General features: G+C 36.2%; 1 protein-coding gene across 3 annotated transcripts; it reads right to left on the bottom strand.

The window, feature by feature from the left end:
• Positions 1–6,106: 6,106 nt before the first annotated feature.
• fan1 (FANCD2 and FANCI associated nuclease 1) lies at positions 6,107–17,111 on the bottom strand. 3 transcript variants are annotated; one of them, XM_067389319.1, is made up of 14 exons: positions 17,066–17,111; positions 15,499–16,764; positions 13,613–13,753; positions 13,313–13,511; positions 12,377–12,610; positions 10,612–10,743; positions 10,426–10,534; positions 10,194–10,313; positions 9,935–10,099; positions 9,563–9,731; positions 8,427–8,530; positions 8,116–8,310; positions 6,668–6,796; positions 6,107–6,525 (listed from the first exon to the last, which is right to left on the bottom strand). In XM_067389319.1, exons 2-14 carry the CDS (start codon positions 16,694–16,696, stop codon positions 6,388–6,390), a joined length of 3,033 nt encoding a protein of 1,010 aa, XP_067245420.1. In that variant the 5' UTR covers positions 16,697–16,764; positions 17,066–17,111; the 3' UTR covers positions 6,107–6,387. The 3 variants fall into 3 exon arrangements, with proteins under 3 accessions (XP_067245420.1, XP_067245419.1, XP_067245421.1); XM_067389318.1 differs by having other exon boundaries at positions 9,548–9,731; XM_067389320.1 differs by lacking the exon at positions 6,107–6,525 and adding an exon at positions 7,837–7,872 and having other exon boundaries at positions 6,682–6,796; positions 9,548–9,731.
• Between the last annotated feature and the right edge of the window lie 841 nt (positions 17,112–17,952).

The following is a 17,952-nucleotide window of genomic DNA, read 5'->3' on the forward strand; positions in this document are numbered from 1 at the left end:
ACATCCACACTGATGTCCAATTGATGTCGAAAAAATCCCCTATCAATTTGACGTCAATTTGACATCCACACACTGATGTCCAATTGATGTTGAAAAAAAAACATAAAAAAAAACCCCGTTGGACATCAGTGTGTGGATGTCAAATTGACGTCAAAAAATTTGACTTCAATTTGATGTCCACACACTGATGTCCAACTGATGTCGAAAAAAACCCCATCAAATTGACGTCAATTTGACATCCATACACTGATGTCCAATTGATGTCGAAAATAAAACATCAAAATTAACATACATTTTTTGACGTCAATTTGATGTCCTCACACTGAAGTTGAAAAAAAACCATCAATTTGATGTTCTATTTTCGACATCAATTGGACATCAGTGTGTGGACGTCAAATTGTCATAAAAAAATTGACGTCAATTTGATGTTTTATTTTCAACATCAATTGGACATCAGTGTGTGGACGTCAAATTGACATGAAAAAATTGACGTTAATTTGATGTTTTATTTTCGACATCAACTGGACATCAGTGTGTGGATGTCAAATTGACGTCAATTTGACATCCACACTGGTGTCCAATTGATGTCGAAAAAATCCCCCATCAAATTGACGTCAATTTGACATCCACACACTGATGTCCAATTGATGTCGAAAAAAAACACATCAAAAAAAACATTGGACATCAGTGTGTGGATGTCAAATTGACGTCAAAAAATTTGACGTCAATTTGATATTCACACACTAATGTCCAACTGATGTCGAAAATAAAACATCAAATTGACGTCAATTTAACGTCCACACACTGATGTCGAAAAAAAACCCCATCAAATTGACATCAATTTGACATCCACACACTGATGTCCAATTGATGTAGAAAAACCCCCCCATCAAATTGACGTCAATTTGACATCCACACTGATGTCCAATTGATGTCGAAAAAATCCCCCATCAAATTGACGTCAATTTGACATCCAAAACGTCCACACACTGATGTCCAACTGATGTCGAAAATAGAACATCAAATTGACGTCAATTTTTTTACCTAAATTTGATGTCCACACACTGATGTCCAATTGATGTCGAAAATAGAACATCAAATTGACATACATTTTTTGACGTCAATTTGATGTCCACACACCGATGTCTAACTGATGTCGAAAAAAAAACATCAAAATGATGTCAATTTGACGTCCACACACTGATGTCCAATTGATGTCGAAAAAACCCCATAAAAAACCCCCGTTGGACATCAGTGTGTGGATGTAAAATTGATGTAAAAAAATTTGACATCAATTTGATGTCCACACACTGATGTCCAATTGATGTCGAAAATAAAACATCAAATTGATGTCAATTTTTTTATGTCAATTTGATGTCCACACACTGATGTCCAATTGATGTCGAAAATAGAACATCAAATTGACAATTTTTTTTACCTAAATTTGACGTCCACACACTGATGTCCAATTGATGTTGCAAATAAAACATCAAATTGACGTAAATGTTTTTGTCAATTTGACGTCCACACACTGATGTCCAATTGATGTCGAAAATAAAACATCAAATTGACATAAAAAAATTTATGTCAATTTGATGTCCACACACTGATGTCCAATTGATGTCGAAAAAAAACCCCATCAAATTGACATCTATTTGACATCCACACACTGATGTCCAATTGATGTAGAAAAAAACCCCATAAAAAACCCGTTGGACATCAGTGTGTGGATGTCAAATTGATGTAAAAAAAATTTGATGTCAATTTGACGTTCACACACTGATGTCCAATTGATGTCGAAAAAACCCCCATCAAATTGACGTCAATTTGATGTCCACACACTGATGTCCAACTGATGTCGAAAAAAAACCCCATCAAATTGACGTCAATTTGATGTCCACACACTGATGTCCAACTGATGTCGCAAAAAACCCCAATCAAATTGACGTCAATTTGACATCCACACTGATGTCCAATTGATGTCGAAAAAATCCCCCATCAAATTGACGTCAATTTGACATCCACAACGTCCACACACTGATGTCGAAAATAGAACATCAAATTGACGTCAATTTTTTTACCTAAATTTGATGTCCACACACTGATGTCCAATTGATGTCGAAAATAGAACATCAAATTGACAAATTTTTTGACGTCAATTTGATGTCCACACACTGATGTCCAATTGATGTCGAAAAAAACCCATAAAAAAACCCCGTTGGACATCAGTGTGTGGATGTCAAATTGATGTAAAAAAATGTGACGTCAATTTGATGTCCACACACTGATGTCGAAAATAAAACATCAAATTGACAAATTTTTTTACCTAAATTTGACGTCCACACACTGATGTCCAATTGATGTCGAAAATAAAACATCAAATTGACGTCAAAAAATTTATGTCAATTTGATGTCCACACACTGATGTCCAATTGATGTCGAAAATAAAACATCAAATTGACGTCAAAAAATTTATGTCAATTTGATGTCCACACACTGATGTCCAATTGATGTCGAAAATAAAACATCAAATTGATGTCAATTTTTTGATGTCAATTTGACGTCCACACACTGATGTCCAATTGATGTCGAAAATAGAATATCAAATTGACAATTTTTTTTACCTAAATTTGACGTCCACACACTGATGTCCAATTGATGTTGAAAATAAAACATCAAATTGACGTAAACGTTTTTGTCAATTTGACGTCCACACACTGATGTCCAATTGATGTCGAAAAAAAAACCCATCAAATTGACATCTATTTGACATCCACACACTGATGTCCAATTGATGTAGAAAAAAAAACCATAAAAAACCCGTTGGACATCAGTGTGTGGATGTCAAATTGATGTAAAAAAAATTTGATGTCAATTTGACGTTCACACACTGATGTCCAATTGATGTCGAAAAAACCCCCATCAAATTGACGTCAATTTGATGTCCACACACTGATGTCCAACTGATGTCGAAAAAAACCCCCATCAAATTGACGTCAATTTGATGTCCACACACTGATGTCCAACTGATGTCGCAAAAAACCCCAATCAAATTGACGTCAATTTGACATCCACACTGATGTCCAATTGATGTCGAAAAAATCCCCCATCAAATTGACGTCAATTTGACATCCACAACGTCCACACACTGATGTCGAAAATAGAACATCAAATTGACGTCAATTTTTTTACCTAAATTTGATGTCCACACACTGATGTCCAATTGATGTCGAAAATAGAACATCAAATTGACGTCAATTTTTTTACCTAAATTTGATGTCCACACACTGATGTCCAATTGATGTCGAAAATAGAACATCAAATTGACAAATTTTTTGACGTCAATTTGATGTCCACACACTGATGTCCAATTGATGTCGAAAAAAACCCATAAAAAAACCCCGTTGGACATCAGTGTGTGGATGTCAAATTGATGTAAAAAAATGTGACGTCAATTTGATGTCCACACACTGATGTCCAATTGATGTCGAAAATAAAACATCAAATTGATGTCAATTATTTTATGTCAATTTGACGTCCACACACTGATGTCCAATTGATGTCGAAAATAGAACATCAAATTGACAAATTTTTTTACCTAAATTTGACGTCCACACACTGATGTCCAATTGATGTCGAAAATAAAACATCAAATTGACGTCAAAAAATTTATGTCAATTTGATGTCCACACACTGATGTCCAATTGATGTCGAAAAAAAACCCCATCAAATTGACATCTATTTGACATCCACACACTGATGTCCAATTGATGTAGAAAAAAACCCCATAAAAAACCCGTTGGACATCAGTGTGTGGATGTCAAATTGATGTAAAAAAAATTTGACGTCAATTTGACGTCCACACACTGATGTCCAATTGATGTCGAAAATAGAACATCAAAATGACGTAAATTTTTTGACTTCAATTTGATGTCCACACACTGATGTCCAATTGATGTCGAAAATAAAACATCAAATTGATGTCAATTATTTTATGTCAATTTGACGTCCACACACTGATGTCCAATTGATGTCGAAAATAGAACATCAAATTGACAAATTTTTTTACCTAAATTTGACGTCCACACACTGATGTCCAATTGATGTCGAAAATAAAACATCAAATTGACGTCAAAAAATTTATGTCAATTTGATGTCTACACACTGATGTCCAATTGATGTCGAAAAAAAACCCCATCAAATTGACATCTATTTGACATCCACACACTGATGTCCAATTGATGTAGAAAAAAACCCCATAAAAAACCCGTTGGACATCAGTGTGTGGATGTCAAATTGATGTAAAAAAAATTTGACGTCAATTTGACGTCCACACACTGATGTCCAATTGATGTCGAAAATAGAACATCAAAATGACGTAAATTTTTTGACTTCAATTTGATGTCCACACACTGATGTCCAATTGATGTCGAAAAAACCCCATCAAATTGACATACATTTTTTTATGTCAATTTGACATCCACACACTGATGTCCAATTGATGTCAATTTTTGACGTCAATTTAACGTCCACACACTGATGTCCAAAATAAAACATCAAATTGACATCAATTTTTTTACCTAAATTTGATGTCCACACACTGATGTCCAACTGATGTCGAAAAAACCCCATCAAATTGACGTCTACACACTGATGTCCAGTTGATGTTGAAAAAAAAAGTCAAACTGATGTCAAAAACTTGACATCTATTTGACGGCCACAAACTGATGTCCAATTAATGTCGAAAAAAAAACCCCATCAAAATGATGTAAATTTTTTGATGTCAATTTGATGTCCACATACTAATGTTCAACTGATGCCGAAAAAAAACAAATCAAATTGACGTCTACCTCCTCTTTGGCCCAGAGGACATGGCGTCCGTGATTTCCAACAAGAATGTCAAATTTGGACTTGTCTGACCATAGAACACTTTTCCACTTTGAAACAGTCCATTTTAAATGAGCCTTGGCCCACAGGACACAACGGCACTTCTGGACCATGTTCACATATGGCTTCCTTTTTGCATGATATAGCTTTAGTTGGCATCTGCAGATGGCACGGCAGATTGTGTTTACTGACAGTGGTTTCTGGAAGTTTTCCTGGGCCTATTTAGTAATGTCATTTACACAATCATTCCGATAAGTGATGCAGTGTCATCTGAGGGCCCGAAGACCACGGGCGTCCAATAAAGGTCTTCAGCCTTGTCCCTTACGCACAGAGATTTCTCCAGTTTCTCTGAATCTTTTGAGGATATTATGCACTGTAGATGATTGGATTTGCAAAGTCTTTGCAATTTGACTTTGAGGAACATTGTTTTTTAAGTATTCCACAATCTTTTTACGCACTCTTTCACAGCTCTTCCCATCTTTACTTCTGAGAGACTCTGCCTCTCCAAGACATCCCTTTTATAGCTAATCATGTTACAGCTAGAGATGTTCTCCCATCTAAATCTTTTCAAAATGTATTGCTTTTTCAGCCATTTGGGTGCCTCTGTGCCAACTTTTTTGAGACCAAATTTGAAATGAGCTCATTTTGTGCATAAAATTGTAAAAGTTCTCAGTTTAAACATTTGTTACGTTATCTATGTTCGATTGTGAATAAAATATTGGCTCATGTGATTTGAAAGATTTTGAAATTTAAAAAAACATTCCAACTTTTCCGGAATTCGGTTTGTATCTGCAATAACTTGATTTATGTACTTTAAACTAAAGTAACGTGATGTTGCAAAGTTCATTATGTTTAAGGGTAACTCTAAAAAGCATGATTCATTATAATAACAGTTTATAAAATGGTTTTGAATAGACCTCAAAATACAGCAAAAGTCTGAAGATTACATGTTTCTGCATCAACAGAGCAGGTTTTTGTTCTGGGTGTCAGACATGAAAGATACGCTTGACATGCAATGAAAAGGTATTTCAGTCTTGTGGTGAGTCTTTTGATCACAATAATAGACATTGTAGACATAATAAAAAACCTTTTTGAAAGCTTCAAGAATATCTTTTTTATGTCTACTTTAAATATTTAAGCATTATTATTATTTAAATAACAAACAAATTATTTAAAATGTGAAGTTTTTATTTAATGTCTTTAAAAATATTTACTCCAGAAATGTACATTTTTTAATTAGTCAAAATATAGTCACTTTACAATGAGCACAAGAATAAAAAAAAATCAGTCAGTCAGTCAATGCCAAGAGGTTGTCAATTTTACATATCAGGTGGTGTGCCTATTAATACTCTTCCGTTGCATCACCAGATCAGTGCCAAAAAGAGGTTTTAATACATCATCATATTCGACCCTGCGTGCTTCAAACATTTCTGACTTTGCTTGTTTGGTAAGCCAAGCATGCTCGAGTCTTCATTCTTCATTCACAGTGTGACAGCAGCCTCACTCCCGCTTTACTCCTCGTGCTCCAGTGGCAGTGACGTGACACACTTCTACATCAGCCCCAAGCTTACGCAACTCATCCAGCCAGATCTGTTGCTTCTGTGACAGACGGTCATTAGGACCCTTCACTTCCACCAGCTAGAAGAACACAACTCAAATAAGCAAAGTATTTCCATTGTTACTTAACACTGTAATCTTATTAAATAAATTACTTTCTGGAGTATTCAAAAGTTGAATACACTGTAAAATACCCAAATAGCAAGCTACGTCTCTGGCACACCTTGTACTTCTTGTTGGACATGCTCCAGACTACCAGATCTGGAAGTCCTCCTCTGCAGTGCCTGTAGTCCTTTGCCATTCTGAGGACCACACCGCTTAAGAAGTGGCCACCCAAACACTCTACTAGACTCTAAAACCAGACAAAGAAAATTAAGGAATTACAATGTGCTTGTGTATGGTTGTGAACATAATCTGGCACACGCAGTATAATCAATTCATATTTGTAATAAAGTTTAATGAAAATGTTAAAGTCACTATAAAATAATTTTTTTTGGAATGTTGCATTATTTATTATGAGTGATTTATCTGTGTTCATCATCACCCCGGGATGTAATATAAGTTTCTGGTGTCCCCAGAATGTGTCTGTGAAGTTTCAGCTCAAAATACCCCACAGATCATTTATTATAGCTTGTAAAATTTGCCCCTATTTGGGTCTGAGGAAAAACACGCTGTTTTTGTGTGTGTCCCTTTAAATGCAAATGAGCTGCTGCTCCCAGCCCCCTTTCCAGAAGCTTTAACAGCTCACACTTCAGTTGCTTAACAACAACAAAGCTTGAGAATCTCATGCAGCCAAAATGCCGATTGTCAGTAACGGTGTTCAGCATTACATTGTTCAAACCGGATTCTGACACTGATGGAGAGACTCAGGAAGAAGTTACAACTTTTGGAATGCAACTGGACGTTTCTGAATGGTTAGTGGATACATTTATGTAGATTCAACTCATCAACTAGCATGTGTCGTCATGTTAAATCTTTTGTGCAAATCCAGCGTTGAATTGACCCTTGTTTGTGAAGTAATCTGGCGTAAAATGACAGCATGGTAACAACACTCTACTACAACAACTCCTCCTCTTCTCTAAAGCAGCCCAACATGGCTTCGCCACCTTTGATTCGTGTTTCCGGGGGCAGGGTTTATGTAAATTTTGGAGTTTGTGATGTCACCAACCTTTTCTCTATTTACAGATATTAAGAGACACACACAGGTGAATGACGTATGTACACAATTTCCTGTGAAACCATCCTGTCAGGTCAAAAATATAAACACTTATAATAGGTTTACCATAGTGAATCAAGATAAAACAAAAGCACATTTTGTAATAAAAAGGATAGATGTTTTGATATTATTTAAAATGTGTTAATTTTGAAAAAAAAAAGTGTTACATAGTGTACCTTTAATTAATGACACTTTGAGGAGTTGACGGCCCACTAGTAAAAAAATTAAAGGGAGAAATTGCATAACTCAATGTGGCAAGAAATAGAAAAAGAGACAGTTGCCTTTTAGATTGAGACGCTGTCTGTTTTTTACTCTAAAACACAGATGAACATTAGCTAGATTTTATTGTTAATTTTCTTTGCAAGTAGAAAGTGTTTCAAGTAGACCAGAGCTGTCAGAAAAGCTATTACCAAGATGGCCACCATGTGAACATGGCATAAAGAATCTGTGATTACCTGTGCCTGCTGAAGAGAGGAGAAGCGCTCCCAGTTTATCAGCGCACACACTCTCCCCTCTTGTGCGTTCCACACATCAGCGAGCAGCTCCTGCAGCGTCTCTGCAGACGCCTCGCGCAACATCTCAGCGCGAGCCTCGATGGCTTCCCGCCGGTTACCATAGAAACAATCAGTGTGCAAATCCAAAGGACAAGTCTGGGAAAGGGCATGGAGTCATTGATCACTGATCTTTTGGGGTGGTATGACCTGACAATAAAGTGCAACCCTAAACGTATGAAGCACACAGCATTCCCTCTTTAAATATTTTGTACCTGGTATGGGTTTCGGAAGACATCAGGAACCCCGTCGATGAAGATGATGTCCCACATGAGGAGTCCAAACAGGGTGGAAAATGTAGAGCCTTCTCCGTGAATACCTTAAAAGGGGAAAACAGATTACAGCAACGTAAAGAATGCAGAATGTTTGTGCTAGTGCAGGGTTTCCCACAACAGGGTTTGTGAGTTGATTAAAAGCTAATAATTAATCATAAAAATGTCAAATAAATAATTTTAAAATAAAAACAATCAAAATAAAACATTTACTAAAAAAGATTTTAAACTTTTAGAGGTTTACTTGCATGTAACCATTAACCAGCAACAGAAAACTGTGAACATGCAAATGTGTTGTTAATTTAAAAATTACCTTAAAATCTCAGACGATATTTTAGGTAAATATTTTAGGTCAAAGGGGTTAGGCTGACAAAATAGTTAGGGAATCGCTGCATTTGCTAGCTTTAATCACAAATTTTATTGATGTTATGAAAATATATTTGATTAATACATTTCTCTTCTTAGTAAATGATTCTGAAACAATATATTTCTCAAAACACAAGAAAGTAAATTACAATGAATGAGGACTGGAGCTTTCAAACTTGTAAGCATCATAAAAATCTTTTCTAAGAGTCTTTATGATTATTATACCGTTAGCCTCATAGCATAATTGCCCAAGTCATTTTTTGTCCAAATTGTGATATCTGCCTTTGAAATATGATCTGGGCAATTATGCTATTAGGCTAATGATGTTTGAATGCTTCTGAAGTCATACATTACTTTTAAAGAGAGAAAATGACTGAAATTTAAATAATTTTCATTGAAAAACTGTACATGACTCAAGTAGCGATGTCAGATTTGTAAACAAGCTATCTGTTTAAGTCGAATCCTTTCAGTGAATCACCTGATCTGAATGTTTCAGATATCTGTCAATCTCTGATGAAATGCAACAAGGAGAGCTAGGATTGCAGGGCAGAGGTTTTCATCTTCGGCCCCATTCATAACTGCATGCTAAACTACATTCTTCAAAATGTCTCCTTTTATATTCCACAGAAAAAAAGAATGCCATTTCGAGGTTTGAAATGACAATGAGTCCACGTAAATGGTTTTGATGGTGCACTAACAATGTGATGCCAGACCTTGATCAAATCCAAGTGTTCTGTAGTGTTCCAGAGCCAGTTCCTCAACAGAACACATGACCATAGTCCCTCGTCCCTCACTGGGACCTTCATCCTCATTGGCTGCTCTAAGGAACACTGATTTGCCCACGCCACCCTCATGAGGAAAGAGCTGGCCTCGTATTGTCACCTGTTAAACACACAGTTGTAAACGTCAGTGTTGCTATAGCAGTATATAAATAATACTAAAATAATACTGCTGTACATCTTTTAAAATTCATCCACATTCTTCAATTACATGGAGATACAACTTTAGTATTTAGTAATTTTGACCAGAAAACAATTTGCATTGAATAGCACTATATTATAATGGTGCCCCCACTGAAATCTCACATGAGTGACATCCTGTACGTGCACAGTGGGCAGATCTCGGAGCAGCAGGCGGTACTTCTTCAAGCTAGCAGATTCCTTCATTCGGGAAGCTCGCTGATGAAGTGACAATTTGTGGCCTGTTCGGACCAGGGGGTCATTCAGTCCATCCCGGATAGCACAGATGACCTTCATACAAAAGGTGTCAAAATGATTCAATCCTTTGAAAGAATGCTTTTGTATCCCATATAAAAGTAACATTATCTACAATGAAATAAGGTACCTGCTCATGCTGTTTAAGGTGTTGCTGGAGATTGAGAGCAAGTCTGTCCCACCAGCGCCCCCTACTGTCTACACAATACACTGACTGGGACAGAAGATTCCGGAGCTCCTCTACAGCTTCCTACAATGCAGAAATGCAAAGAAAAAAAATTGAATGAACTCATGTAAAATCAATATAAAGGATAAAGTGTTTGAAAAAAAGGCATCATTCATTCAATGTATTATCCACCTACATCATAGCGGCGAAGTCTTTGTGAAATCTCAACTCCTCGAGACAGTATACGAGTGTAGGTCCAGCCCACAGTGAAACACCGCAGAAAAACAGGCAGTTGTTCTTGATGACTGCACACATATTGAAACTCAATCCATCTTACAACTGCAAGCAAATTAAAATGAAAGTTGCATTTTCTTTTTCAAACCTTATGTCACAGGAGTCTTTGATCTCCTGCCAAGTAGCCTTTGCTGTAGTATAGAGGTCATGGGCGTCCTCCCAATTGCCTGTCTGCATTGCAGCAATCACTTCCTGCAGTGTACGCATCGCCGTTTCGTACCTGAACAGAAGAATATTCACAGAATCAAACATTTTATGATAATTTTAGAGATAATAATAATGTTTCTAGAACATTATGACAAATACTGCCATCTTCAAATGAAAGGGATAGTTCACCCAAAAAAGAAAATTTGATGTTTATCTGCTTACCCACAGGGCATCCAAGATGTAGGTGACTTTGTTTCTTCAGTAGAACACAAATGATGATTTTTAACTTCAACCGTTGCCGTCTGTCAATCAAATAATGGAAGTGAATGGGAACTCCAGCTATAAGAGTCAATAAAACATGCACAGACAAATCCAAATTAAACCCTGCGGCTCGTGACGACACATTGATGTCCTAAGACACGAAACTATCGGTTTGTGTGAGAAACCGAACAGTATTTATATAATTTTTTCCCTCTATACACCACTATGTCCAACTGCGTTCAGCACTCGCTTAGTGAGGTCTGATGGCGCTCTGACAATGACAGTGATGTCTCACGCATATACTTCAATGAGTGCTAGACATCACTTCGGCTGTCAGAGCGCGATCAGACCTCACTAAGTGAGTGCTGAACGCAGTTGGACATAGTGGTGTATTGTATTGTATATACTGTTCGGTTTCTCACACAAACCGATCGTTTCGTGTCTTAGGACATCAATGTGTCGTCACGAGCCACAGGGTTTAATTTGGATTTGTCTGTGCATATTTTATTGACTCTTATAGATGGAGTTCCCATTCACTCGCATTATTTGACTGACAGACGGCAACGGTTGGAGTTAAAAATCATCATTTGTGTTCTACTGAAGAAACAAATTCGCCTACATCTTGGATGCACTGGGGGTAAGCAGATCAACATCAAATTTTCATTTTTGGGTGAACTATCCCTTTAAGGGCAAACTGCACAAAACCTGTCAAGAACATGTACATGCCAAATTTCAGCCAAAAATCACAACAAGAAATCAACATAATACAATAATTCTCATTGCTATAATAAAAATATGTTATGTTTAAATATTTCAAAAATATTTAAAATATTAATTAATTTACACTAAATTATGCATTATGGTAGTATTTGTTCCTACAATTTATGCTTGTTTAATTTTTAAATAAATTTTTGTATTACTGAATTAATTTTTTCATTGTCATGAAAATATCACAATGCAAAAATCATAATGGCCCTAAAATAGACAAATAGGATCACCTTTATGCAAAATATAATTTACTTTTCACTTTATATTGTCTTTAACTACAATATACTAACATTTAAATGAATCATTTGATACAATGCACTTATTGTGAAGATATGTTTTCACATTGTACTTATATTTAAAAAAAACTACCAGCAGTAATTGCAGCTGCAATTAATTTCTGTAATTGCATCTATAATTATACTGCTGACCCTTCCTTTACCTTTTAACCCATTGTTAAACCTAACCATACCACTAAACCTGTGCCTAACCACCTGTATCCCACCTCAATAGCAAACGCAACATCAACACAAAAAGTGCATTGTGCTTTTTTGTGTTTTTATCCAAGTACATAGTAAAGACACCTCATGAAAAGTGTGACCTACTTTACTTTTCTTGTGATTTTGGAGTGAAATGGCCACTTGATCAAAGTTTTGTTAAAAAATAAATACAACACTGACCTGATGAGGTCATCCCTGTCCTGAAACAGTCTGGCTGAGCGATGTACAGTGTACTCTGGGAAAGCCAGACGGCCAGAATTGATGAGCAGAATGGTGTAAAGCTGCCCCTGACCTCCTGCAGCCATCTCCTCCTCATCCAAAGTGTCTGTGAGGGAGAACAGGAGCAGGACACGGGAGAACACAGCACGTGACCTGCGGCACAGACGCACACAGGAACCCGCGGCCTGCTTAGCCCTGAAAAAGACAAGCTTAAGTGTACAGTTCACTTACATTAATCATTTGTTTTGTACACTTTATATTATACACTGGTGTTAAAAAGTTTTGGGGTTGGTAAGACTTTTAAATTACGCTCCCCAAGGCTGCATTTATTTGATCAAAAATACAGTAAAAACTGTAATATTGTGAAATATCAGTACAATTTAAACGGAATGTTTTCTATTTGAATATATTTTAAAATGTAATTTATTCCTGTGATGCAAAGCTGAATTTTCAGCATCATTACTCCATTCTTCAGTGTCACAAGATCCTTCAGAAAACGTTCTAATATGCTGTTTTTGGTGCTCAAGAAACATTTCCTTTTATTATCAAAGATGAAAACAGTGCTGCTTAATATTTATTTTTTCTTGGATGAATTGAAAGTTCAAAAAGACAGCATTTATTTGAAATAGAACTCTGAAATGTCTCGTAACGATGTAAAGTCTTTACTGTCACTTTCGATCAATTTAATGTGTGCTTGCTGAATAAAAGTATTCATTTCTTTACTGACCTCAAACTTTTTAACGGCACTGTATTAGTCAGTTTCTACTAAATCACCTTTTTATTTAATGTCTATGACGTTAACAGCTTCTTCTGTTCCTCTAAAACAAGTGCAAACCTTTGGCTCACATCACTACTGGGATATAAGTACAGATGCTGCGAGTATCTTGAACATCTCACCTCTTAAGAATGACTGCAGCCGTGTTGTTTTGACTAGCAAAGAGCGATCGCTGTTTCCCCAGCTGGAGTAGCCCTTCTACCAACTGCTGTTTCTGAGTCCCATTCCCTCCACGGCCAAGGTGAAATGTTTTAGCCAGGTTTCTGAGCTCTGGTGCAGGAAGCAGATCCAAAACTTCTTGGATATCATGAAGCTCCGATTCTGTCACAGGGAAGAAGTCATGAGCTGCAGTCAAGTATGATGCCTGATATGGGTTCTAAACTGTTGATAAATCAGAAGGGGCGACAAATCACACCACTAACCTGTTTGTAAGAAGCCATATGCGACCAGCTCTTGAACAACAGGTCTGATGTCTGAGCTGATCTCTGTATATTCCACCTTACTGACCTGAAGCCATTTCAGCTTCCTTTGGAACAGACGGACATAAAGCATCTGACCAGGAACTACAGGACAGAGAGAGAAATCTCTTATGCTCACCAAGGGTCCATATATTTGATCAAATATACATAGAGTAATATTGTGAAATATACAGTGGCATGAAAAAGTATGTAAACCCCTTGCAGAATCTGTGAAAATTAGAATTATTTTAATAAAATAAGAGGGATAATAAAAAATGCATGTTATTTTTTGTTTAGTACTGTCCTGAGTAAGATATTTTACATAAAAGATGTTTGCATTTAGTTCACAAGACAAAACAATAGTTGAATTTATGAAAATAACCCCATTCATAAGTATGTGAACCATTGATTCTCAATCCTGTGTGTGGTTACCTGATGATCCACGACTGTTTTTATGTTTTGTGATGGTTGTTCATGAGTCTCTTGTTTGTCCTGAGCAGTTAAACTGAGCTCTGTTCTTCAGAAAATTCCTCCAGGTCCTGCAGATTCATCAGTTTTCAAGCATTTTTGCATATTTGAACCCTTTCCAGCAGTGACTGTATGATTTTGAGATTCATCTTTTCACACTGAGGAAAACTGAGGGACTTAAACACAACTATTAAAAAAGGTTCAAACATTCACTGATGCTCCAGAAGAAAACACGATGCATTAAGAGTCAGGGGGTGAAAACTTTTGAACAGGATGAGGATGTCACAATTTTTCTTATTTTAAATATAGTTGTTTTTCATTTAGTACTTCCCTTCGGAACCAACAGAAGATACTTGCATGTTTCCCGGCAGAAACATTAAGCACAATTTACCTTGATATTTGAATTCAAAAGTTTTCACCCCCTGACTCTTAATGCATCGTGTTTTCTTCTGGAGCATCAGTGAATGTTTGAACCTTTTTTAATAGTTGTGTTTAAGTCCCTCAGTTTTCCTCAGTGTGAAAAGATGAATCTCAAAATCATACAGTCACTGCTGGAAAGGGTTCAAATATGCAAAAATGCTTGAAAACTGATGAATCTGCAGGACCTGGAGGAATTTTCTGAAGAACAGAGCTCAGTTTAACTGCTCAGGACAAACAAGAGACTCATGAACAACCATCACAAAACATAAAAACAGTCGTGGATCATCAGGTAACCACACACAGTATTGAGAATCAATGGTTCACATACTTATGAATGGGGTTATTTTAATAAATTCAGCGATTGTTTTGTCTTGTGAACTAAATGCAAACATCTTTTATGTAAAATATATCTTACTTAGGACAGTACTAAACAAAAAATAACATGCATTTTTATTATCCCTCTTATTTTATTAAAATAATTCTCATTTTCACAGATTTTTTTTCATTTCACTGTACTGTATTACTATTTAAAATAACTGATTTCTATCTTAACATATTTTAAAGTGGAATTTATTCCTGTGATGCAAAGCTGAATTTTCAGCATCATTACTCCAATCTTCAGTGTCACATGATCCTTCAGAAATTATTCTAATATGATTCTTATTATTATCAATGTTGAAAACAGTAGCGCGGCTTAATATTTTTGTGGAAATCGTGATTTCAGGATGAACAGAAAGGTTTTTTTGGTGAAATATAAATCTTTTGTAACATTATAAATCTTTTTACTGATCAATTCAACGCATTCTTGCTGAATAAAAGCATTCATTTTGTTTAAAAAAAAAAAATTACTGACAGTAAGCTTTTGAACGATAAGGTAAGCTATGTACTAAGTTTACTGAGACTATTGTTGCTTATAAGAGCAGAACTGAGACTTCAAAGTGACTCTGAAGTAGTTCCTCTACCTGAAAGCTGCTGAAAAGTGTGAATTGTTGAGAAGTCATCTTCATTAAAGAGCAGCCTATCATCCTCATTTTCCAACACCGCCTCAAGGACAGTCCGAAAGTTTTGCAGGTAATACGGCAGCCTGGTGTGCTGATGCTCTGATCCCTCGTTGGCTCTCTCTACGGCAAGCATTTTGGGTTCGTTAGCTGGTGTGGTAGCGGGCATCCTCTCAATGTCCTCATATGTGGCCTTGCTTTTGATTTGACTCTCTGATGATGAAACATCATAGACACTAGTCGAGGCCTTAGTTTGATCTGACTTGACATTACTATCCTGTCTGTTTTCAGTTTTACTTTGAAAAAATCTACTTTTCTTATGTATGATGGAGGGTTCTGTAGTGTTTGTGTCTTTTTTAGGCAACTCCTCTAACTTCCGCTTCAGTATTCTGGATGAGGATGAAGATTTCACTGACTGAATGTCAGAGATGCTGCTTGATTGAACTGCCACAGATTTCTCAACGTTTCTCACTTGAGGTTTGTTTAAAGTTGTTGGCTCTGTTGGTAGCGTGTTATCTGTGTCCATGCCATCGCCTTTAGATTCAAAAGTTAAACTCTTCCTGTAATTTTCCTTCTGTGAACTGCTCAATTCTGCATCACAGGCCTCTTCTTTTCCAGAGACATGAGTATTATCCATCTCAGATTCACCTGAAAGCCTAAGAGCTCTTCTAGACAGCTTAGAAGATAAACTCCCAAGACCAACTGTTTTAACTGCTTTAGTTTGTAAATTTGTTTTGGGTGAATCTTGCCTCACCACACAGTTCTTTTTAAAATATGGACTCGTATCAGCCTCTTTCTCTCCTGGGCTTTTCTCTTTCCCATTATTTCTTGTTACTACACCATTAGAGGGTGCTTTGGTTATTTTCCCTTGCTTGTCATCACTGACAGCCAATGCATCTTCATGATCCCCTCCAAGAAACTTCTGGCATAGAGAGTCTATGTGTTCATTAATCTTGTAACGAGGTACAAGTTTGCCACACAGAGGACAGGCCAGTTTATAAGGTGGTGTATTCCTGAAAAATGAAGTTATGGAAGCAATCCCACTTCCATTGGTTGTTCTCTCTTTGATTGCACTGACCCTCTGGCTCTTTTTCTTTGTCACTGAGAGTCTCCTGGCACTGCCTCTATTAGAAGAGCTGCCTCTCCCCACCTGAGACTCCATACCGGGCTGTTCATATGTTATCCCATCAACCAGCTAGACAATAACTGACTGAATATTTGTTTCTGAACCTGAAAGTACATAAAAGACAAAATAGTCACAGGAGAGGGTGGCATTCATTAGACAGTAGATGAATTAAGTAAAGGAAGGCAGCTTCGTTATATCTTCGATCATATTCAAAGATTATTTTTGATTATTCTTTGCAACTGATTGATTTTGTCCTTTTCAGACTCTTCAAGACTGCCATAGAATGCATTAACCATGCCACAAACAAATTATGGCACGAAACGATAATTTAAAATAAAGATTAAACTATGAATAAAAATGATATATTATACAAATATAAATAAAGCTGCAAATAACTGTACAAACCTGTCTTGTGCTGAAGCGAAATGTGAAGCCAGTTGCAAGAATTCATGGCGCCCTGATTTTTTTGTTACTTTTCAAAATAAAAGTCCCAAGTACTATATCTTCGTTTGATACAGTCTGACAATTTAGGGGTTTTTTTGTTGTTGTTTTTTTTACACAAAATTTAATTTTCGTCGTATTTTCTCTGGTAAAAAAGCTGTTATATAGCAAGTTCCGTTTTAAAAAATGCTTCAAAATATAATAAGGTAACGTTACCTTATGTTTGATGTATAAGGACAAACCTTTTTCCACAAGTATTGTTAGAGCGATAGTTCACCCAAAAATTAAAATTCTGTCATCATTTACTCACCCTCATGTCATTCACAACCTGCATTACTTGCTTTCTTCTGTGGAACATAAAAGAAGATATCGATCAGTGGATCCATAAAATGGAAGTCAATGGGCTCCAGCGTTGTTTGGTTCCCAGTGTTCTTAAAAATATATTTTTTGTGTGTTCTGTCATACTGAGATTAGTGAGTAAATGATCCAAATATTTTTGGATGGACTATAACTTTAAACACAGACCTTAAAAAATCCAGTTGGCCTAAAAATTGATATCATAGCTGAACATCGTGACTATTTACCAATTGAATCACTATTTTTTTTTTTTTCATCTTTTTAACAACTAGTTTTACAAATTCCATAGCAACCAAAAAATTGCACAATGTGAAAACATCTTTCTACATAGACATAAGTGACTAACATGTTTTTTTTTTTTGTGTGTCATCCTACTAAAGGAAAATTAATCATAGTTAATGTTGCACAAAAATAAGAGAACCGTATTCTTGATTTGAATTTTACAGATATTTTTCCAATAGCTGATTAAAGTGAGAGCCTTTGTTTTTAGATTA

This window comes from Chanodichthys erythropterus, chromosome 7 (genome assembly GCF_024489055.1).
Source record: "Chanodichthys erythropterus isolate Z2021 chromosome 7, ASM2448905v1, whole genome shotgun sequence".
In the NCBI taxonomy this organism is placed as follows: domain Eukaryota; kingdom Metazoa; phylum Chordata; class Actinopteri; order Cypriniformes; family Xenocyprididae; genus Chanodichthys; species Chanodichthys erythropterus.

Excerpts from the sequence above, each read along its gene's own strand:
- fan1 (XM_067389318.1), bottom strand. The coding sequence starts at position 16,696 with ATGGAGTCTCAGGTGGGGAGAGGCAGCTCTTCTAATAGAGGCAGTGCC. Across the intron at positions 13,754-15,498 it reads CACTTTTCAGCAGCTTTCAG|TTCCTGGTCAGATGCTTTAT; the intron begins GTAGAGGAACTA and ends TCTGTCCTGTAG. Across the intron at positions 13,512-13,612 it reads ATATGGCTTCTTACAAACAG|AATCGGAGCTTCATGATATC; the intron begins GTTAGTGGTGTG and ends TCCCTGTGACAG.